The sequence below is a fragment of the Terrapene carolina genome, unplaced genomic scaffold, assembly GCF_002925995.2.
Source record: "Terrapene carolina triunguis isolate 2854851 unplaced genomic scaffold, T_m_triunguis-2.0 Scaffold613, whole genome shotgun sequence".
In the NCBI taxonomy this organism is placed as follows: domain Eukaryota; kingdom Metazoa; phylum Chordata; order Testudines; family Emydidae; genus Terrapene; species Terrapene triunguis.
In genome coordinates, this window is record NW_020664964.1 from 634,102 (window position 1) to 656,982 (window position 22,881).

Below are 22,881 nucleotides of genomic sequence, written 5' to 3' on the forward strand. Positions count from 1 at the left end.
ATGAGGAGCAGGGGTCACAGCTGAAGGTGGCATGGCTTGAGCTTACAGGGCTGCATTCTGTGCCTGCAGGACAGCAATCTGCGCTTGCAAGGTCTTGTAGGGCTCCCACTATCTCTGTCAGAGAGATATTGACCTTTATCGAATCCATGCTTGCCCTATCAGTCCTAGTTCTCTTATTGTTTGTGCTTGGCTACTCACACTGTCAGTGACCAGGACATGGACAGTCACGCCCAGTGGTTAGAGCAGGAGTTGGTAGCCAGGAGTCACAGACCAGAGTCAGAGCTGGAGTCAGAGGCCAGGCACCAGAGCTAAGGGTCAGAGTTCAAATCAGAAGTCAGAAATCAGAGCTAAGGGTCATAATCAGGGTCAGAGGTCAGATTCCAGAGCTAAAAGTAAGGAATTGCAGCCAAGGGTCAGGACTGGTTTCCCTGGAGTGAGATAAGACTGGGTCCAAGGCAGGAACAGGAGTGGGAACAAGCAGGCACAAGAACTATCCCAGCTATGGGCTAATGTTTTGAGCAGCTGCTGAACTGCTGTGTTGAAGAGCCAGTCTGCTGACTCTTCCAACCAATCAGGTGAGGTAGCCAATTAGGCAGCCCACTTCAGGCCAGCTGCACTGGTTAGTTTGACTGGAGATTGATTCAGCTGCAGTTCCTACTTCCAAACTGACTCTGCAGCAGGCCCTGATACCTAAGCTCCCTCTTCCAGTTGATTTATTTAGTTCTTTTCTCCCAAAGACCTGCCTCTACGTGTTGGATTAGCTTTCAGCTCCAAATACCCCATTCTGTGGGGGGCCAGCTCTCTCTCAAGTCTTCTCTCTGTCTCACACACCTCACCTTTAGGTGTCATGGTGTGTATTTTTCCTTGTTTTTCTCCACTATAAAATAATTGCCATCACCAGCCTGGTCTCTATGATCTGCTGAATGTCAGCAGATGCAGTGACAATAGTTACTGAAGTTCTTGTTGACATTGCTGTTCCCCTGAGGTTGAATTCATGGAACAATATATTTTCCCTTTGTTGACATAAATCAGATTTTTTCTTCTAATTCTCTGTTGACAGAGCAGTGTCTTTTAGGGCCCACCAGACTTCATGCTGCATTTTTTATCACTCTTGGCCAGGACCAGCTCTAGACCATATGGTGCTCCAGGCGAGGAGCGTCTTCAGCGATTCCCCCCCCATTTATTAAACTTTTGAATACCTTATTTTTTATTGCATTTGTAGTCCATTTCGTGACTTTGATGCACGATTTGCATGCATGATTTATCCCTATCATATAAGATGATAAATTTGCATGCTAGGATCTGTAAATCTGTATTTATTCATGCCATATATAAGCAAATAAAAATGGTTTCCTCTAAGTTTATAGAAACCTTTTAATTTTAAGAATAACTGAAATGTACTAATGTCAACAAATTGAACTGAGCACTAACCTTTGGTGGACCAGTATTAAATAGTGTTGCAGTAGATGACAGCCTTAGAATGTTAACTCTAGTTCTTTAGTTCAAAAGGTTGCTTTTCTCACCCTTGCCCTTGCAAACTGTCAGAGTGTTACAGAGATCCAAAGACTGACCAATGGCATTTTGAAGTGATAAAATAGCCATCATCGATCAAAGATACGTTTTAATGAGCCTGAGCTTCAAAAAGCTGTGCTTACCACTTGCGACTGTGACCGGCAGCGTGAACAGAATCCTCAAAGTTATCCACAGATTAGGAAAAGTGTCTGTCAGCTCTGCATCATGAATGATTTGGAGAAGAGAGTGCTTCCTGTGTTGCAGAATGTGACAGATGTTGTCCAATTTGACATAGAGGTCTTTATCATTGACGTCTGAACATTCCCCATGTGTCAGTGTCCAGTGAAGGTCTGTACAATTGTCCAAGAGCGTTTTCCTGTCCGCCAGTAATACAAACCCCTCCCCTCCCCAGGTCTTTTCATGCTGCTTCATTTGTCCAAACCTTCCTTCTATGGACACTCAAGCAGTGTCAAAGAATGAGCAAAAAAAACTCCCTCTAGAATTTTTCTTCTGAGCTTCCTATCACTTCATCTCTGCCTTCGTAACCAAACTGTTTCTTCTTCTGATGAATACGAGTTTCCTTGAAAGGCTCAACTCCTAAATTTTCCGCCATTTCTTTGGCAGCAGTGATAGCATCTTCAAATCCGTTGTCTCTGTAGGCCACAAAGAAATCAAGGCAGCTTCTCATCAAAGTAGTAGTGGTCGTTATATCCATCAACTGAGTTTGTAATGCCTTGCTTACAATGTTTATTTGGAACAGGATATCGTGCCAAAGCACAATTGAGACCAGATATTTGAAGTCAGTGATCTGGTTTGGTAGGCTTTGCACCTTGTGTCGGACTCTGGCCTCGGATTTACTTGACTGTACCAGTTCCATCAGTATATCATAAACCTCAGTTGCTTGGTACCTCACTGGCCTTACGCGGTCAATGCAGCTCTCCCAGCAAGCATCACTTAGCGGCTTCACAGTCAGATTTGTAACATGGCCGTGAGGATCTTGCACCTGATAATTGATGCTGAAAACAGGACGTATATCCTTTGTAGTACTCCGAAGAGAGATACTGAATGTAAAGAAAATGATGCTGCATCTGACACAACCATGTTGCGGGAATGGCAGCTGCAAGCACAAAGAAAGCTCTTGGATTCAACGCAAAGATCCTTGTCTGGACACCATTGTTTCTTCCTGTCATGTTTGCACCATTGTCGTAGCCTTGGACACAGCAGTCCTGAAGCTTTATTTTAATCTCATTCAAACCATTTATGAACATTTCTGTTAGGCCTTTTCCAATAGAGTTGTCCACAGACCAGAAACAGATAAAATGTTCCTTTACTTGGATACAGCCATCCTCGTCATCAACAAATCTTACTGTAAATGAGATCTTTTCACTGTGACTAAGGTAGGGAGTGTGGAATCCATTATTACGGCATAGTACCTGGCTTTGCCGAGCTGCATCAATATGTTATCAAGCACGTTCCTTTCCATAAGGTCAATCAATTTGTTTTGTATTGTTTTGCTGCAGTAATGGTCCACAGCTTCTTTACGAACACTCAATGTAGGTGCTCATGAATGACATTGTGGTATTTCCCAAGGAGCTCTACCAAACCAAAGAAATTACCATTATTTCAGTGAACAATATATCCGATGAGCTCTGGAAAGCCAAATTATTCTTTGTAAGCATGGGCGGCGGGTATCGTAGGCAAGAGGAGGCTGTGCCTCCCCAAACAGCCTACTGTGGCTCTGCCCCCAGGCCACTGTGCCTCCTGAAGGGACTCGGGGTCACCGGGGTGGCTGGTGCTGGGCCACGCTGCCTGCCCGGCGCTCTGGGGGTGGGTGCCTGAGCACTGGGACTGGGGGCCATCCGGGGCTCGGGGTGTGGCAACTGCGCTGCTTGGCCTCTGAGCCCCAGGGCTGGGGGCATGGCGACCGTGCTGCCCAGACACCCAGAGTCCTGGAGCTGGGAGCGTGGCAGCTGCACTGCCCAGCCACCCACACCACCGGGGCTGGGATGCTGTGGTCGCGCCGCCCAGGGGCTGTGGGAGCTGAGGCTGTGGCGCAACGGGGCTGGGTCCTCGCCCCCCGGCCATCCGGCACTGGGGTCAGGGGGGCGCGCTGGGGGTGCTTTGGGCTCCTGTGGGGGAGAGGGGACAGAAGGAGAGGAGCAGGGCCTCAGGCACAAGGGGAGGAGCCGAGCGTTAGCCTCCCCAGGCAGCCGGGTCACCGGCCTCCCATGTTTGCAAGGAAGAGGGTAATTGAGATCAGACACTTGAGCATGTTCCTCGAAATGCTGGGTTTCTACAGTAATAATGTGTTGGTTTTCTGCGTCTGTGCATTTATTTAGCTTGAGCCTAGACTCGACCTCCATCCATTTGGAGTAGGGCATAAAATGGCCAGGTGACTTTTCATGTTGCTTCAGAGCATCAGCTAAGTTATGCCAGTAATTGTACCCAGAAAACACAAGCAACAATTTGGCATTCTTGTCAAATATTTTGCAACAAAAACAGAACACTTTGTCAGTTGATTTTGAGTAAACTAGCCAGCACCCCGAGCCTGGAACCCCCCAAACGTGGCACCCCAGGCAGTTGCCTGGATCACCTGCCACTAAATCCAGCCCTGCTCTTGGGATAAAATCTCAAGACATGCACTTGGCTTTTCTTTTTCACAAGGATTTCACTAACTAAAGCAAGGGCAATTCACTGGATTTCAAGCATATTATAATTAGAATTAAGGACATTTTCTTAGCAGAGCCCTGTGTTACAAACCAGTGCTCGTTTAGACTGTTTACAGAGTCATCCTAATGGTGTCAATGTTCTATTTGTTTATTGGCTTGGGCAAGGTGGGAGATATTTGCCTAAGTGAGACCTTTTATGAATATATACGGGTAATAAAGCTTTTGACAGAAAATGCATGACCACTTCAGAACTCTTGTAACAAAAGGAGTATAGAGTTAAGTTACATGCTGATTAAACCACATGCTCATTAAATTCCCAAATAACCAGTTCAGCTGGAAACAATCTTTATTTATAAATGTGATTACTAAGCAGGGTTTTCTTTAGTTGCTCCCTGAATTTTTACAATTATGTATATATTGGAATAAACTTTTCATAATTCATTGAATAAACATCAGTTTTGTCTGGTAGGAATGCACCAGTCATGAGCTCAGATTTCAATGATTAAATATTAGTAATTAAGAATTAAACAGTTAGGTGAAGCATGGTGATTGGATTTTAGCTCCCAGAAGAGCAAAAATGCATGCTTAGTGCAAGTGGTATATTGTGCTTCCTTTTACTTTTATCACAGAAGTAATTGGGAGGAAAATCAGTAGTTTCCATAATTAGCTATTCATAATTCAAGAGTCACAGTTGTCATTTGTTCTTGCCCTGAGAAGAAATTACAAAAGTTTGAGTCTTGGGTATAATACTGAACCGATTGCCTAATGTCCCTAGTGTTAAGCTGTTTCATGATGGTCTTTGAGTGCACTGCCGATTCTGAACTGTTGAAAATGAAGATGCATTGTATGATTAACTGATCAGCCTGAAATTACTAACTAATCAAAGCAGTTTAATATTACATCAAGCCGCTTAATGTTGTGATTTCTTGCCAGCAATAACTATAATTGAAAAAAGAAACTATATTCAAATGTTGTGGTTTCAAACAAAGCGTTGTATTAAAATAATACCCAGGTACTGTACAGTACATACCACACTATAGTAGTATGGAATAATGCTATGAGTTAGAACTGTCAGATAATTGGGATTTAATATTTTTCACTCTAAATTTTTGTAGGCAAATCTAGCGCTGCAGGAAGCAAGGCTAGCAGTTGCCCAAACGGAATTAAATAATGCACAGAACCAGCTTGATGAGAAACAGAGGGAATTGGACCAAGTACAAGCCATGTATAATGCTGCCATGCAAGAGAAACAGACTTTACTGGATGATGCTGAGGCATGCAGACGGAAGATGAATAATGCCACAGCCCTAATTGAAGGATTAGGTGGAGAAAAGGTATTGATGCAGCTGAGCAGAGATCCGGCAAAAATTAATTGCTTTGAGCACAATCCATAGCAACAATCAATAGTGCCAAATAAATTGACAAACAAAAAGTGACATCTATATACTGTAGTGTGAATGTTATTGTGTTTTGCTTATATATATGTAAAATTCTTGGTTGAGCTGTGTGTATATAACAAAGTTATAATAGCCTGTTGAGTTAATATGGCTCTTTTGTATGCACATTTAGATCATGATTCTGCAATTCGTGTTGGGCTAAGGGTTTGGTTCAAGCACTGGGTGCAATACTGGCAAAACTCCCTTTAACTTCAATAGGATCATGAAATAGGTCTTTAATTAAACATTTGAATTAAATATTATGAAAAGAATTGTTCTTTTTTATATATACCCAAGAATAGTAGTTCAAAGTATTGACTACTTCCCTGCAAAACTGTTTTCAGTTGCAGGTCTGTGAGTTGACAAACATGTTAACCAATAGAGTATAATTTTGATTTGTCAATATCCCATGGGCAAGACAGCATCGGGTCACAGATGTTGTTATAGTTTTCACTCAGTAGAACAATAAGACCTGGCAGCATTTCAGATCTTTAAAATACTTTGTTTTCCATTCAGAATGCATATCTGAAGATAGACTATGAGGAGCATTGCCTTTATGAAATTGTGTGTGCTTCCGATAAATACTGAATATATCTTTTGAACCCCAAAACACATTAGGGTTGGAAATTTTGACCATGTCATGGAGTGACCATTGCCCCATGTGCTTTGAGCTTGAAGTTGCCTTTTTTGGTGAGGGTGAGGGAACTGCTTTGATGGCCCGGGTTCAGAGGCTAATGGAACCTGAACCTTTCCAGAGGACTCTGAAGGAGGGTACTGTTCATCTCTGTTGATCATTTGGTAGCACCTTATAATAATTGTTTGGGTGAAATCCTGGCCTCAGTGAAGTCAATGAGAGTTTTGCCATTGATTCCAGTGGGCCCAGGATTTCACCGTGTGTCTTTCAGTTTGATGGGTTGGCTCCTTGGTGCCTTCTTCCCTAGGTTCTTCACAAGTCACCCTGTTTATGGAGGACTTGTGACTGCTGAAGCAGAAACAGGGACAGCTGGACCAGTGGTGGTGCAAGACTTGATCTAATTGATTCAGTCATCAAGTATATGCTGTGCAGGAACTATAAAGACATTTTTTGCCTCCACCATTGCATCCACAAAGTCTCGAAGTTTGAGGAGAAAAAGCTGTCATTGTTTTTTTTATTGTGTTTTAAATATATATGAAAAGTGTTGAAAGCTTTGGCTACATATTTTTAAGCCAATACATAAACTGAAAGAGCAAATCTGAACATGTGTCTGCAATTCAGTATGGTGAGTTTTCATGGGTCTTGAGCTGTAAGATCTTTCCAGACCTGTGAGTCTGCTATACTTTCAGAGACCGACCGAGAGCACGATAAGGGGATACACAGAGCTTGGTCCTGCAGTCTTCACTTGGACAAAACTGTCGCTGGCTTTAATGAGAGTTTTGTTTAAGTAAAGATTGTAAGACCAGGCCCATAGTGCATATAAAACAAATGAGTATAGAAATTCATAACAGTAAGGGAATAATTAAAAAAAATTATTTAGGAAACTTCTTATGCTTTCAGAATAGAATGTTTTAAGCCCAAAACACTCTTGGTTCAATTAGCAGTAAAAATATCCCGGGAAGAAAAAATAGATGCTTTGATTTGAACTTCAGTTGAATTTTGTGCCTATTTAACAAAGTTCTTTACAACATTTTAAAATTTAGATACGTTGGACAGAAAGCAGCAAAATTTTTCAAAATCAAATTATTCGATTAGTGGGAAATGTTCTTCTAGCCACTGGATTTCTCTCTTACTCTGGGCCATTCAATCAGGAGTATAGGAACCTGCTGCTCCGGCTGTGGAAGACAGAAATGGATCGAAATAGGATTCCATATAGTGACGTAAGTATTCCTGCATTCTAGAAAAAGATACATTATTGTACCCCACAGAGAAATACTGTTAAGAACATTTAATCCTTAACAGAGAAATAATTTGAAAAGATTTACAGGCTGTCAAGTTCCATCTCCTTCTTTTTAAAAAATAAAAATAAAAAACTTGGCAAATATGCTAATATAAAAAAATCTCATTCAAAAATCCTCTCTTTTTACTTCAGTACATCATAAATCCTGCACATACTGAATCACATGGTGGAGTTAGCAAATTCAACCAGGTTACTGTAATCTGAGAACCCCTTAGGTTAATATTTCTGTAAATCACTTTAGCTATATACGGTATTTAGTGACAGTAAGATAATATAAAAAAGAGCCTGCTCCTGCTCCCATTGAAGTCAGTGGCGGCAATTTGAGGCACCAGATCCCTGTCAGCATGTATAGGGTGACACTGCCCCTAAAAACCAAAATATCCTTATTTTCAAGGTGTGTCCACGTGAGTTTCACTAAAAGCAATGAGTACGTGTGTGCTTCAAGGACTTCCCCCTAAAAGGATTATCACACTCTTGCCAGAACTTTTCAGGGACTTCCCCACCCCTCTGTACTTATCCTTTAACCCACACTCCTCCTGTAGGAGAGGGAAGAGGCTTGTTTGGCTGAGGAGAGCAGAGGTTCCCTTCTCTCACTCTCCCAAGCACCTCTTCCTGTTGCCACCAAGACCATCCCTTTCTGTTGTTATCCACTATCCCTCCCACCAACATTAAACCTCTGACGAAGTGGGTATTCACCCATGAAAGCTTATGTTCCAATACATCTGTTAGTCTTTAAGGTGCCACAGGACTCTTGGTTGCATTAAACATCTGGTCAACCTAGAATCACTTATTTTGTTGTTATGATTCTGAAGTATAAAGCCATGAATATCAAGGATGGATTCGGATGAAAGCTCCTGTTATTTGTTTCATATTTCTGCCAGATTGTGTAATGAATACTTTAACCCACTGTTCTTACAGATTAAGTTGTCAAAGCAATTGACTCCTCACTCGCACAATAAGGTTTACTAGGATTTAGGGTTACTTAAGTATAACATTAAGATAATCGAGATTTGCTAGAAAATGTTTGTAAAATGGAACTAAACAGCTTTTCCGTTTCTCAGGCTTCATGCTTCATTTTTAATCTCAGTGTAGTTTTTGATTTTAAGTTTTAAAGTGACATGAAAATGTTCTTAAAACCAACTATAGTACTGAACGCTGTAGCTTTAGAATAGGGAAATGTTATTTCTACACTCACATACATTAGAAATTAGAAAGTAAGTGCAGCCATGTCCTAATCCTGTCCCTCAGCCTTGTCTACACATAGTTGCACCATTTTAACTAACTGTGTGATGTTAAGCTGATTTACTTAAACCAGTGGTTTTCAAACGGTGGGTTGTGAACCAGTACTGGGTCACGGAATGTAAGGCACTGGCTCACGGCAGCTCTGGTCAGCACCGTCGACCAGGCCATTAAAAGTCCTGTGGGCGGTGCTGCCCAGCTAAGGCAGGCTAGTTCCTACCTGTTCTGACACCACGCTGCACCCCAGAAGTGGCCAGCAGCAAGTCTGGCTCCTAGGTGGGGGGGACATGGGGCTCTGCGTGCTGCCCCCGCCATGAGCGTGGGGGCGGGGTGGGGCGGTGCCTTTGGGTGAGAGCCATGCGGAGCTGCTTGCACGCCTCCGCTTTGGAGCCGGACCTGCTGCTGGCTGCTTCCAGGGCGCAGTGGGAAGCCTGCACCCCAACCCCACGCCCCAATCCCCTGCCCCAGCCCTGAGCCCCTGCCTCAAACCCAGAGCCCCTTCCTGTACCCCAAATCCCTCATCCTTAGCCCCACCCCAGAGTCTGCACCCCCAGCCCAGAGCCCTGACCCCCTCCTGCACCCCAATCCCCTGCCCCAACCCCGAGCCCCCCCAAACCCAGAGCCCCCTCCTGCACCCCAAACCCCTCATCCCCGGCCCCAGTCCAGAGCCCTGACCCCCTCCCACACCCCAACCCCCTGCCCCAGCCCAGAGCCCCCTCCCACACTCTGAATCTCTCATTCCCGGCCCAACCCCACAGTCCCCACCCCCACATGCCAACCCTCTGCCCCAGCCCTGAGCCCCTCCCACACCCCAAACCCCTCATCCCCAGCTCAGTTGAGTCGCGGGCATCAACAATTTTCTTCAACTGGTTCGCCAGAAAAAGTTTGAAAACCACTGACTTAAACCAATGCAATTTCCTGTGCATGGACACACATCAGTTTGGCTTGTCTCTGTTTACAGGATTAAACTGACATAGATTATCCACACACAAGGTTGCATTGGTTGAACATCACACCTTTTGCTAAATCGCTGCAACTGTGTGTTTAGACAAGGCCCTCTCCTGCAGACACAGGGGGAACAGAGCCACTGTGGCTCCAGAGTTTAGGGCAGGCTGGGCAGCAGGAATCCATGAGTCCATACAGAGGTCTGCACCCCAAAGAACCCAGCTCCTGAAGCTCTTAGTGTGGCTATTTGTAGTGGGTATTGTGGAGGTATGGATCAGGCCAGGGCTGACAGATCAGCTGTTATGTGGATCTTCCCCTCTTCTCCCCTGCTACCCGCATGAGGACATGCTAGGCTTGTAGTACCTGCTCCAGTCCTTAGGCTGTGCTAATAGCCTGGGAGCAGCTTCACTCCTATTCCATGGCCTGGAAGAATGATTCCTCCCCACCCCTCCACCCCGTCGCATCCTGCCCACACTCTAGCCATGCCTATCCCAGAGAGGACTTTCTCCAAACACTCATTGTCAAAAGGTTCTTGTAGCCATATTTGCCTTTGGAACATTCCCCAAGCTTCTTACTCTCCAGGAGTGGGAACCTTGGAGTACAGTGTCCTTGGAGAAGGAGAAATTAGTGACCTGTAATTCTGTTTCTCTAGAGTTATTCTGACTACATTTTTACTCAGCCACCTTCCCTCGGAATTTGGGGAATTATCTTTCTTAAATTGTTTCTATACTGATCACTTATTTTGTTTTTTCACATTAGACATGCTGGACATAGACTGTCACAATTAGTATGAGGTTTCAAGACATACTTGACTATTCTGCTTAGCTAGCTGTCCTTCAAAGACCAACAAAATTTCAATGAGTGTGTGTGCAATAGTCTTAAAATAATTTTTCAGTGAATTAAGTGCTCATGATAGGCAGCAGATGGAGAGCCCTGGACTTTCCCAACCAGGAAGAACACCGCTTTATAGTTAAAGCACAAGGGCTCAGCATCAGAAGATCTCACTTCTCTGCCTTGCTCTGTGCAAGGGTGCCCAAGTCACTTATGCACCCATTTGCAAATTGGGATGTGTAAATTTATACAGCTGACCACATAGCTAGGCAAGTGGTCTGAGTTTCAAATTGCTGAGCACTCCAAACTTCCTACTGAAGTCTAAGAGCTGCAGATGCTTGGAACCTCTAAATGTCAGGTTATCTAAAAGTCTAAATATAGATTTAGGTGTATAATTTTAGGTATCCACCTTTGCAAATGTAACTATTAACTCGGGCTGTCGATTAATCCGAGTTAAATCGCGATTAACTGAAAAAATTAACTGTGATTAAAAAAATTAATCGCGATTAATTGCACTGTTAAACAATAGAATACCAATTGAAATTTATTAAATATTTTTGGATGTTTTGCTACATTTTCAAATATATTGATTTCTATTACAACACAGAATACGAAGTGTACAGTGCTCACTTTATATTATTATTTTTTATTACAAATATTTAAACTGTAAAAAATGATAAACAAAAGAAATAATATTTTTCAATTCACCTCATATAAGTACTGTAGTGCAGTCTTTTTATCGTGAAAGTGTAACTTACAAATGTAGATTTTTTTTTGTTACATAACTGAACTCAAAAACAAAACAATGTAAAACTTTAGAGCCTACAAGTTCCCTCAGCCCTACTTCTTGTTCAGCCAATTACTAAAACAGACACGTTTGTTTACATTTATGGGAGATACTTCTGAGTGCTTCTTATTTACAATGTCACCTGACAGTGAGAACAGGTGTTCACATGGCACTTTTGTAGGTGGCGTTGCAAGGTATTTATGTGCCAGATATGTTAAACATTTATATGCCCCTTCATGCTTCGGCCACCATTCCAGAGAACATGCTGATGATGTTCATTAAAAAAATAATGTGTTATTAAATTTATGACTGAACTCCTTGAGGAAGAATTGTACGTCTCCTGTTCTGTTTTAACCACATTCTGCCATATATTTCATGTTATAGCAGTCTCAGATAATGACCAGCACATGTTCGTTTTAAGCACACTTTCACAGCAGATTTGACAAAACGCAAAGAAGGTACCAATGTGAGGTTTCTAAGGATAGATACAGCCCTTGACCCAAGGTTTAAGAATCTGAAGTGCCTTCCAAAATCTGAGCGAGACGAGGTGTGGAGAATGCTTTCAGATGTCTTAAAAGAGCAACACTCCGATGCGGAAACTACAGAACCCAAACCACCAAAAAAGAAAATCAACCGTCTGCTGGTGGCATTTGACTCAGATGATGAAAATGAACATGCGTCAGTCCACACTGCTTTGGATTGTTATCGAGCAGAACCCGTCATCAGCATGGACGCATGTTCTCTGGAATGGTGGTTGAAGCATGAAGGGACATATGAATCTTTAGTGCATCTGGCACGTAAATATCTTGCAACGCCGGCTACAACAGTGTCATGTGAACGCCTGTTCTCACTTTCAGGTGACATTGTAAATAAGACGTGGGCAGCATTATCTCCTGCAAATTGTAACCAAGCTTGTTTGTCTGAGCGATTGGCTGAAGTGGGACTGAGTGGACTTGTAGTCTCTAAAGTTTTACGTTGTTCTATTTTTGAATGCAGTTATTTTTTTGTACATAATTCTACATTTGTAAGTTTAAATTTCATAATAAAGAGATTGCACTACTGTACTTCTATTAGGTGAATTGAAATATATTATTTCTTTTGTTTTTTACAGTTCAAATATTTGAAATAAAAAATAAATATAAAGTGAGCACTATACTCTGTATTCTGTGTTGTAATTGAAATCAATATATATGAAAATGTAGAAAACATCTAAAAATATTCAAGTAAATGTTATTCTATTATTAACAGTGCAATTAATCGCAAATAATTTTTTAATTGCGCGATTAATCGCTATTAATTTTTTTAATCGCTAGACAGCCCTACTATTAACTTCTTTGTGCCTCACTTTTCCCAGCTTGAAGTGAAATTATTAAAGTTTTGACATGGTCAGAGTGAAGGTGTCAAAGGAATGCAAATAGATCTAGCCATTAGGTCTTGCAGCCACCAGTGTTGCTAAAACTCTCATGATTTTATCACAAGTCTTGCAATTTTTGGTGTTTTTCTTAAAGCTCCATCTTCTAGAGTCATCTGCTTTTGTAAGAATCTCAGCTTACATTTAAGAAAGAAAGATATTTCTAGCCCTAGTAGTTGCGGAGAAACCTTGAAAATGTGAATGAAAATGTGAAAAGCCTCCAAAACAAAAGGCAAAAAAAAGAACTCAAACTATATTATTTTTAAAATCTCTGGATTTATGGAGGCCTGACTCATAATTTCTGAACTCTTGGGGTTGGCAATAGCAAACCTAGCTCTGACCCCATCTAAATTGGGGAGACGTAGGCCGTCGAAGCCAATCAGACTACTTACAGTACATAAAGTTAAGCATGTGAGTAAATCTTTGCAGAATCATGCCTTAAAAGAGAATGAAAGCTGGGGAAAGCCTTGACATTTTAACAGTAAGTTTCTAATCCTTTTCTTTGAAAATGTAAGTTAATTGCTATGATTTGGAGTTTGTGGGATATTCACTCCCCCCCTTTCGGATCCATTGGAGGGCATGATATGAATTTACAGCTGGACTGGGCAGTGCTTCGCAGGATGAAGCTGAAGACAAAGGCTGCCTGCAGCAGATATGGCTATAAAGTGGCTGCTTGTAGCTGAGCTGGCAAAAAGGAGAGTAGCTCGTGAACTTGTGGACTGAGAACAGAACTGGGAGCAAAGTGCTCCTGCAGTTTAATCCTGGCTCTGACACTGACTCCCTCTGTGGGAGCAGTCAGGTCACTTAGCCTTTTTGTCTTAAGGTGCATCTACTTTTCAAAATAAAAAACCAAAACATTGCAGCGAGTCTCAGAGTCCCAGTTAGTTCTTGCGGGGCTCATGCTATGGGGCTAAAAATAGCAGTGTAGGCATTCCCATTCAAGCTGGAGCCCAAGCTCTAAAACCCAGTGAGGTGAAGTATGTTTGCTTTTTCAGAAACTTTAGCTTCTAACTAAGCATTTTTAATAATAGCATGCTAACAGATTATAATTTAATCTTTTATATTAGGATCTTAACCTCATCAGTATGCTTGTTGACAATGCTACAATTGGAGAATGGAGCCTCCAGGGTCTTCCAAATGATGACCTTTCAATTCAGAATGGCATCATTGTCACAAAGGCATCTCGATATCCTTTGCTGATTGACCCACAAGGTCAAGGAAAGATCTGGATTAAGAATAAGGAAAAAAATAATGAACTCCAGGTACATTCTCTGTTTAAAGCATTTTTCATCTTTGTGTCATGTTAGATCATTGCTAATAGTATAATAACCAGTACAAGTTAATTATACACTACCATATTTTGGCTGTGCACTATGGTAATTGGAATCAAGTCTTCATTTTATATTCTGTCCGTGGTGAAAAAATGTAAAAAAATGTTGTAAAGATTACATATATATTATGCCTTTATGTAAAAGGACGATATCCATGTGATAACTTGTATTTATCCTACACCTTTGACCATTTCACCCACACTCTAGTCACCAGTCAATCCTCTTTGGGATTTGGGACTTACTGTCACATTCCAGACCTCTGAGATCTTCAAATAGATGTTTTGTTCAGTCCACTTTCCACATTAATGTTCCCTTTCTGTTGCACACCTTCTCTCCTCATTCATTTTTCATGGGCCAATGCCCCTTCAGGAGCGGTCCAGTGGTGTTGCTGGTGGCTCCAAGTCTAAGCTCTGCCCTTCAACTCAAGCCACCAGATTTTCTGCCTCCAGAAGTATGACAAATTGGCCTTTTACTTTCTCCCAACTATTTTGTTTTATCGTCTTTGTTTTTATTCATTTTTGTGCAGTTGCAAGTTATAATCTTCCTCCTCCTCCTCCTCCCCTGTATCAGGTAAATAGCAGTGTGGTGGTTTCAACCACTTGGATGTGCCACGGCCAGACTCTTCTGTCCCCACTTGGGCATGGCTGAGCTGTCCTGCAAACAACTGGCTTAAATGTAAGCAGTGCTCCCTACACAAGGCAGCACTTACAGGCTCTCTAGAGAGGGAATTATGTCCTGCCACTTCCCAGGGCATGGGGCTTGGAGCCAGAGTGGCATGTCAGGTCCCTGCCCTGCCCTGTGGAGTCATGGCTTCAAAGCAGAAAAGCCCACTAGGGGTTTCTGAGCTTTCAGGGAGAGAGCCTAAAGACAGGGCGGAAGCTATCTGGCCAGCTCAGCAGGTAAGTCCCACAACAGAGCTGGGCTGAGTCCTGACAGGGCCCTCTGCTGCTCCTTGGGGAAAGTAGCAGGGCTCTTACCTAGCTCCCCCTCCAGGGAGGTCAGGGATGAGAAATCCCTTCCCATGATCAGAATGATCCTGACTGACTGAGGAAAGCCATGAGTGGTACTAGGTTGCACATATAGTATTTAACTGGGTGTTAGCTAGCCTGGGGGAGCAGGCCTTTCAGACTCCCCAAGTCAGTTAACAAGATTCTTCAACAACCAGTACCCTTCCTCTGTTGTTTGGTCTGCAGTATTAATTTAGATAGAATATATGGGCTAGAAGTGTTAACATACCCACTCACTGTCCAACATTAAACAGTGTTAAACGAGGTCTGGGGTTTGATATATGAAGACCTCAGCCTGCTTAATACCATGGCAAACACACCATTAAAAATCCTTTTAAGCTTTTATTAAAGATAAAGAAAAGAAGGAAAAACAGTTTGAAATGTAAAGTACTCAATAAGGCTTTCATTTGAACAACATCGCTTGTTCTCTTTAGCTGGAGAGAGCTTTTAAAAGGGAAAAAAACCCTTGTTTGACAGACTCTTAGATGGTAACAAAGATGGTAATAATTGTCCTTTTGGGGAAAAGAAAAGTTATCTGAGATTGGCTGTAGCTGTTGTTGCTGCTGCTGTTAAAGTCCAATCCCGTTTCATCCCAGGTATGTTTGGGAATCAGCTGGAGCCAGTAGAGATGGCAGTGTCATTTGGGTGCCTCTCTCTGGCCCAGTCTGATCAGAACATGTCTCAGGATTAGGATAATGCAAGTCCAGGTCCCAGTAGACAGTGCGGATGGCAGCAATGATGGTGAAACTCACTGCAGTAGCTATTTTTCTTTAAATCTTTCTTTAAGGATGCTGTCGTGGGTCTGGTACACCCTGTCGCCCTTTGGGGTCGGGGTAGGGTGTTATAGCCCCATGGCTGAGTCCAAATGACTACCCTTAGCCCCAGGGCAGTATGACCTAAGGGCCAGTGTCAGTGAGGCTGCCCTCTTAAACGGGGCAGTGTGCCCTAGAGACCAGAGTCAATATGGCTGCCCACTTATCAGGGCTGTGTGGCCTAGCAGCCAGGGGGGAAGTGGGCTGCCACCCAGAGCTAGCAGCCAGGGTGGGGACTGGGCCCTCCATAGTCCACTGGGTCCCAACCCAGGGCCCTGTCAGCATCAAGTGGATTCGCCACTAGGTCAGTGGGGATCCATCTGAAACACACTGCCTTTGTCCCTGTTCCACAACTGGATCAATGTCTAGTTCCCCTGGGTTACTTCCTACCCTCTTTTCCAATGTTGCTGTCCACAGATCTCTTGGGCATCTGGGGTCATCAGCTTGTGAAGCTCCCAACAACTCCGTCCTCTCTTGGGCTTCCATGGGCGGCCGAGTACCTGCTTGGCTCTCGATGCACTTTGCCTCAGCGATCTGGAGCTCCAGCAGCTGCTGGGAGGGAGCCTGTAATGTGCGTCCCCTCTCTTCAGTGGTCAGCCCTGACTGAGCTGGGCTGCTCTCTTTTATACTGAGCCTCCAGTTGGAGCATGCCCAGCAGTGGTGAGGAGGCGTGGCGTCCTCCACCCACAATATGGGGTTAACCCCTTCTTGTCCAGGGCAGGGCTGGTAACACCCCATCACAGACCGCAAAAGAAACTGGTGGGTGGAACAGACCATCCCCTCATTATTTTGTCCACCAATTAGGCCTAGTTTCTGACACACCAATTTTGGCTCACTGATTTCTGTTTCCACTTTTCGTATTTACCAAGCATGATCTTACCACATTCTGTGAGTTATATCAGGAGGCCTTTTTGTTTGGACTAATTTAGTCTTTCTGCCTCCTTTTTGTATGTTTTCCCATCAACATTATAGGTTATTGTGACATCTTATGAACGTTCACATACTTTTTACAGTTGAGCTCACAATTAGGCCCAGTTTGTGAGCCCAGTTATCAGAACAGGTCCCAAGGCCAGGATAAATAGTGTACTACCTCCCCACAGTAAACAGCAGGAGAAGTAGTACCACATTTGGATCACAAAAGAACCCAAACAAATCCATCCCTACAGGACTTTTTCAGGACACAGTGTCAGTCAGTGTCTTGCAAGGAACTCTTAATATTAATAAAATATCTTCCTTTTCAAGCATTATTAGGTACATGCGTTCCTGTTGATCAGAGGTGAAAGTAAGCCGGTATGGTCAGGTACGGCATACCGGCAAGAGCCAGTACGCCATGCCGGACCGCACCGGCTTCCACGGCGGGGATTTAAAGGGCGGGGAGCCCAGAGCCCTTTAAATCCGGCCCGCAGCTCCGGTAGCTGGGCTGGGGCCGGGATTTAAAGGGCTCGGAGCGCCCTGCCACTGTGGGGAGCCCAGAGCCCTTTAAATCCCGCTCGCAGCTCGGCACCCGGGCTGGGGCTGGGATTTAAAGGGCTCGGAGCTCCCCGCCGCAGCAGGGAGCCCAGAGCCCTTTAAATCCCACCCGCAGCTCGGCGCCCGGGCTGGGGCCAGGATTTAAAGTGCTCGGAGCTCCCTGCCGCTGTGGGGAGCCCAGAGCCCTTTAAATCCTGCCCGCAGCTTGGTGCCCGGGCTGGGGCCGGGATTTAAAGGTCTCAGAGCTCCCCGCCACAGCGGGGAGCCCCGAGCCCTTTAAATCCTCCCCACAGCTCCGGCAGCCAGAGCTGTGGGGGGGATTTAAAGGGCCCAGAGCTCCGCGGCGGCCAGAGCCCCGGGCCCTTTAATTTGCCCCTGAGCCCCGGGGGCTCCCAGCCACCTCTGCAGCTGGGAGCCCTGGGTTGATTTAAAGACCCTGCCTCTTCCGGTTGAGGCCACGCCTCTTCCGGATGAGGCCATGCCCCCCTCAGGACTCCGGCAGTACCGGTAAGTCCTGTAAGTTACTTTCACCCCTGCTGTTGATGCCTCCTTTGGGGGCATGATAAGATCCAAATGAGAACATGGGTTTAAACCAAATGTTAAACTAAAATATTCATATAAAACAAAGACATTTCATAAATGTTGGGAGCCTAAGGTGGGTGCAGCAGTAGCTGCACCAGTGAAAGACATAGTCACCACTTCAGAAGGGGACTTCCTCCAAAGATGTCATAGAGCATAATGGTGATGAGACACTTCACAGCAATTTCAAAGCCTCAGCTATAGCCTTTCAAATCAAAGGCTTTTCATATATGTAGTAAGGAAAGCCTACTCTGTGGCAAACAAGTGGCTCATTGTCTAAAAGTATGATCCTTGCTTGGAGTGAGATGTCTTGGGTTCTGTCCTGGTCAAACCCTGATCGTGATCTGCAATGAGCAAAGGTTTCCAACTTGGTGGCTACAAGGAAGCTATGTCACACCCATGAATAGCCATCACTCATCCTAAACAGATACCTTGTGCATGCAGACTTCCAGGTGAGGAGATATTGGGGGAAACATTAGAAAAATTACTAGCTGAGATTGCAGAGAGGCCTTGGCTCTTGTTGTTAAAGCCAGCATAACAATCCACTGTTTGCTACCAATACCAAGGACATCGATGAAGGGACTGTTACCCTGGCAGAGAGAAAAATCTGGAGCAGGTGTTTCCAAAAACACCTAGATAATTTTTCCTCAAAACTGACAAAATCCTCAGCATGACAAAGATAAAAAGGATTTGTGTACAAGAGCCCACAATTCCTGTAGAAGACTCTTCCTTCTGATCCAGCCTCTACACCAAGACTCTTAAGTGGCTGGTTGTGGTCACCATAGGCGCCAACTTTTCCCTGTGCCGTTGGGTGCTCAACCCCTCGCCCCGACTCCACCCCTGCTCCGCCCCCATTCCAACCCCTTCTCCAAAGTCCCCACCCCAACTCTGCCCCCTCCCTGCCCCTATTGGACCCCTTCCCCAAATCCCCGCCCCGGCCACGCCTCTTCCCTGCCTCCTCCTCTGAGCACGCCGTGTTCTCGCTCCTTCCCCCTCCCCCCCAGTGCTTGCCGCGCAAAACAGCTGTTTTGCGGTGGCAAGCGCTGGGAGCGAGGGGGAAAAAGCGGGCACGTGGCACGCTCAGGGGAGGAGGTGGAGCAGAGTCAGAGGTGAGCTGGGGCGGGGAACTGCCAGTGGGTGCAGAGCACCCACCAATTTTCCCCCATGGGTGCTCCTGCCCCGGAACACCCATGTAGTCGGTGCTTATGGTAGTCACAGCAAGGCACAGGTTGCATGTTACACACTAAAACCCATGCACAGTCAACATGCCAATCAATACCCTGTCCAGAGAAACACACCCCTTCATAAATGTACAGCTGCTGGAAAGGATTCATAGCCACCAGTTCTTCAAAATCAGGAGGAGCTTTTGATCCCAGTGCAGAGAATTGCTCTCCCAAGGATCAAAACAGACATGGCTTTGGCTGTAATTTTACCATAATGGTAAAGATTTGCAAAGATCCAAACCTTGATTGTATCAGTCATCTCCTGAGAGGTCATCAGTAGTTAGTTATCAGAGAGGTAGTCATGTTAGTCTGTATCAGCAAAAACGAGTCCTTGTTACTTTTTGTAGTGATCCAGCCACTCCCAGTCTTTATGCAGGCCTAATTTGATGGTGTCAAGTTTGCAAATTAATTCCAGCTCGGCAGTTTCTTGTTGAAGTCTGTTTTTGAAGTTTTTTTTGCTGAAGAATGGCCACTTTTAAGTCTGTTATTGAGTGTCCAGGGAGATTGAAGTGCTCTCCTACTGGTTTTTGAATGTTACAATTCTTGATGTCTGATTTGTGTCCATTTATTCTTTTGTGTAGAGACTGTCCGGTTTGGCCAATGTACATGACAGAGGGGCATTGCTGGCACATGATGGCATATATCACATTGGTAGATGTTCAGGTGAACGAGCCCCTGATGGTGTGGCTGATGTGGTTAGGTCCTATGATAGTGTCCCTTGAATAGATACGTGGACAGAGTTGGCAAAGGGGTTTGTTGCAGGGATTGATTCCAGGGTTAGTGTTTCTGTTGTGTGGTGTGTAGTTGCTGGTGAGTATTTGCTTCAGGTTGTGGGGCTGTCTGTAAGCGAGGACTGCCCTGTTTCCCAAGATCTGTGAGAGTGAGGGATCGTCCTTCAGGATAGGTTGTAGATCCTTGATGATGCGCTGGAGAGGTTTTAGTTGGGGACTGTAGGTGATGGCTAGTGGCGTTCTGTTACTTTCTTTGTTGGGCCAGTCCTGTAGTAGTGTAATTTGACACCATCAAATTAGGCCTGAATAAAGACTGGGAGTGGCTGGGTCACTACAAAAAGTAATTTTCCCTCTGTTGATACTCACACCTTCTTGTCAATTGTTGGAAATGGGCCACATCCACCCTGATTGAATTGGCCTCGTTAGCACTGACCCCCCGCCCCCCACTTGGTAATGCAACTCCCATCTTTTCATGTACTGTATATTTATATCTGCCTACTGTATTTTCCACTCCATGCATCTGATGAAGTGAGTTATAGCCCATGAAAGCTTATGCCCAAATAAATGTATTAGTCTCTAAGGTGCCACAAGGACTCCTTGTAGTAGTGAGTTAGTTATTTCCAATGGTTAGGATTGCTAGTGCCATGTATCAGCTTCATCCCTCATGGGTTTCTCAAAGCACAGCTGCTGAAATTCCTTCTGAAAACATAAAACCATGTACTTGATGCAATGCAAAATTAAACGTTATTCTTAGATAACATCCAATGCCCCTTTGTGGGGAGGTAAGTATAAACAACATGCTGAAAGCCAACACAACGTTCACGCTAGACCCTTGCATACTCACTATGGAAGCGAGCATACTTGGAAGACAAATGTCCAAAATCTCATTGTATGTGTCCTTTTAGTTCATATCGATACCTCTATCAGGGTGTGTCTTTAAATAAATTATTTTAAAAAGCAAAAACCACAAACATGGCCATATGGGATGGGACCACTGAGTACCGTATCCTTTCTATGAACGTGACCAGAACCAGCTGCCTAAGTGGAAGGTGCAAGGTACTATATAGCAGGCACTTATGGTATTTGCAGAGGAAGTCTCCTCCTGCTTCCTGTTAAGAGGTGGCTTATTTTTGAGGCATGAATGTTTATATACATTCTGAAAACCAGGGAATAACCAGAGGCCAAAGCTTCCCCATGGCAATGGAAATAGTGTCCTGGGAAGAGAAGAATCTGCTGCCTTTCCAGAGAGTTCACATAAAGGATACAGAAGAGATGAAAATGAAGAGTTGAAATCCTCCTCCTCATTCTTCAGAGGCCCAGAAGGTACTTTGGGCTTGCTAAATAGCCAAGGACCCCACATTGTACCTTCAGAAAAGACCAGACATCTTGAAGCTGGGATTCCTTCGTGTAGACTGGGAACATCTACCATTAACAGCTTGGGCATTGAAAGAGAAGTGTAGTTCACCATGGAATCTCCATTAAGCAATGATACAGTTTTGTATCCAGACAGAACTCAACCAGGATATTTCATTTATTGATCTGGTCAAATTTACATTTCAGGATTGTGGGGAAACAGAAAGCTCTTTGGGACAGGGACTGCCTCACTGTGTATTGCCCACCACAGTGTGGTGTATTGCCCTGACCTCTCAGTGCTGTTTTGATATGAATATTATAATAATCCCAAAGATCTGGTGATCTCAGCTACACTAGAGTTTCTCCAGGAGGTTTGGCTGGAGTCCTACAACTGAGCACTATGGAAATGTGGGTACCAACCATAGCATTTTGTAGCCAGGCACATCATATCTTCCATTTGAGTATCAGGTGCCAAGTTTCATCACAGTGACAAATTAGACAAGCCTTTGGCTGGCCTTTCTTGTCACCATTACTTCTGGAAAGCAAGTTTTAGAATTAGTTCCCATATCCCTACACAAACCACACTGCCTTTGTCATGAGGAAAAAGTTATTCTTATAGTTCCAGAAACGTTTCTCTTCAAGGTAAGTTACGCTTTCCACAATTCCTGGGAAATAGTTCTCCCATCATTGTATTCTAACCCTTGGAAGATCTGTGGCATAAATGGGCATTCGTACAGCTCTAAAGATATATTTCAAGCATACGGAATGCATTTGCCAGTTACACCCTGTTCATCTCATTCTATCATAATGCCAAGGCCCAAGAGCCTTAGAGTTGCTGCAGGCAAGATGTAAAAATCATGCAACAGTTGGCATGCTATTCTGTGAATAGTTGGGAAACTATTCACAGAATTTGCTAAGGGTACTGGGAGGAAAGTGTATGAGCCTCATCTGAGGAATATTTGCAAAGTAAGTTTCCGTTCCTCTGCAGAGGCATCCTTTGGTAGGAAGGTGCTACTGGGTTGGTTCCCACATAATTCCTTAGTGTATAAAGTTCTTGCTTTATATGGAGGAAACATCTATTCCTGCCTACTATTCTACTATAATAATTGAACTCTGCTTACTCTTTCCCTCCCTACATCTGGTATGCACTGCTCATTACTTCCCAGGTGTAGTGAATGAGGAGAGAAGCTGTGCAACAGAATGAGAATTTTCTTACCTGATAATTTTATTTCTGTCAGCACCTTCTCTCTGAATTCTGGTAGTTTGGTAAATGACCAGAATATAAATTGAAAATGTTCTCTAGTGAGAGATTTAGACATATAGTGTCTGAATGCTAATAATTGGTTGCTGGAGGGTTTCTATATTTGTGGAAGAACTCTGCTGCAGGCCTGAGCCAAAGGGTGGAGCATAATCCTGGAGCCTCCAGCAACACCACTTTTGAATTCCATAGTTGGGGGTCATTAATCCATTAGTGGTGAATGAAGAGAGAAGCTGCTAACAGAAGAGAAATTTCCTACTTGATAGTTTTCTGTTCTCTTCAACAAGTGTGGAATTTTTACTCCTCTCCAAACTCTACTGCGAGGATGAAAAATGGGCAATAGTGCAATCCTG

The 22,881-nt window shown here is 44.1% G+C and overlaps 1 protein-coding gene across 1 annotated transcript in view; it reads left to right on the forward strand.

Annotated features, from left to right (window-relative positions):
• Window positions 1-22,881, forward strand: part of LOC112107756 (dynein heavy chain 5, axonemal-like) — a 273,895-nt gene that overhangs the window by 167,741 nt on the left and 83,273 nt on the right. The window contains exons 60-62 of the mRNA XM_026659242.1: window positions 5,297-5,515; window positions 7,295-7,471; window positions 13,832-14,026. Of these exons, the coding sequence (XP_026515027.1) occupies window positions 5,297-5,515; window positions 7,295-7,471; window positions 13,832-14,026 (591 nt within the window). The remainder of the gene's footprint in view (window positions 1-5,296; window positions 5,516-7,294; window positions 7,472-13,831; window positions 14,027-22,881) is intronic.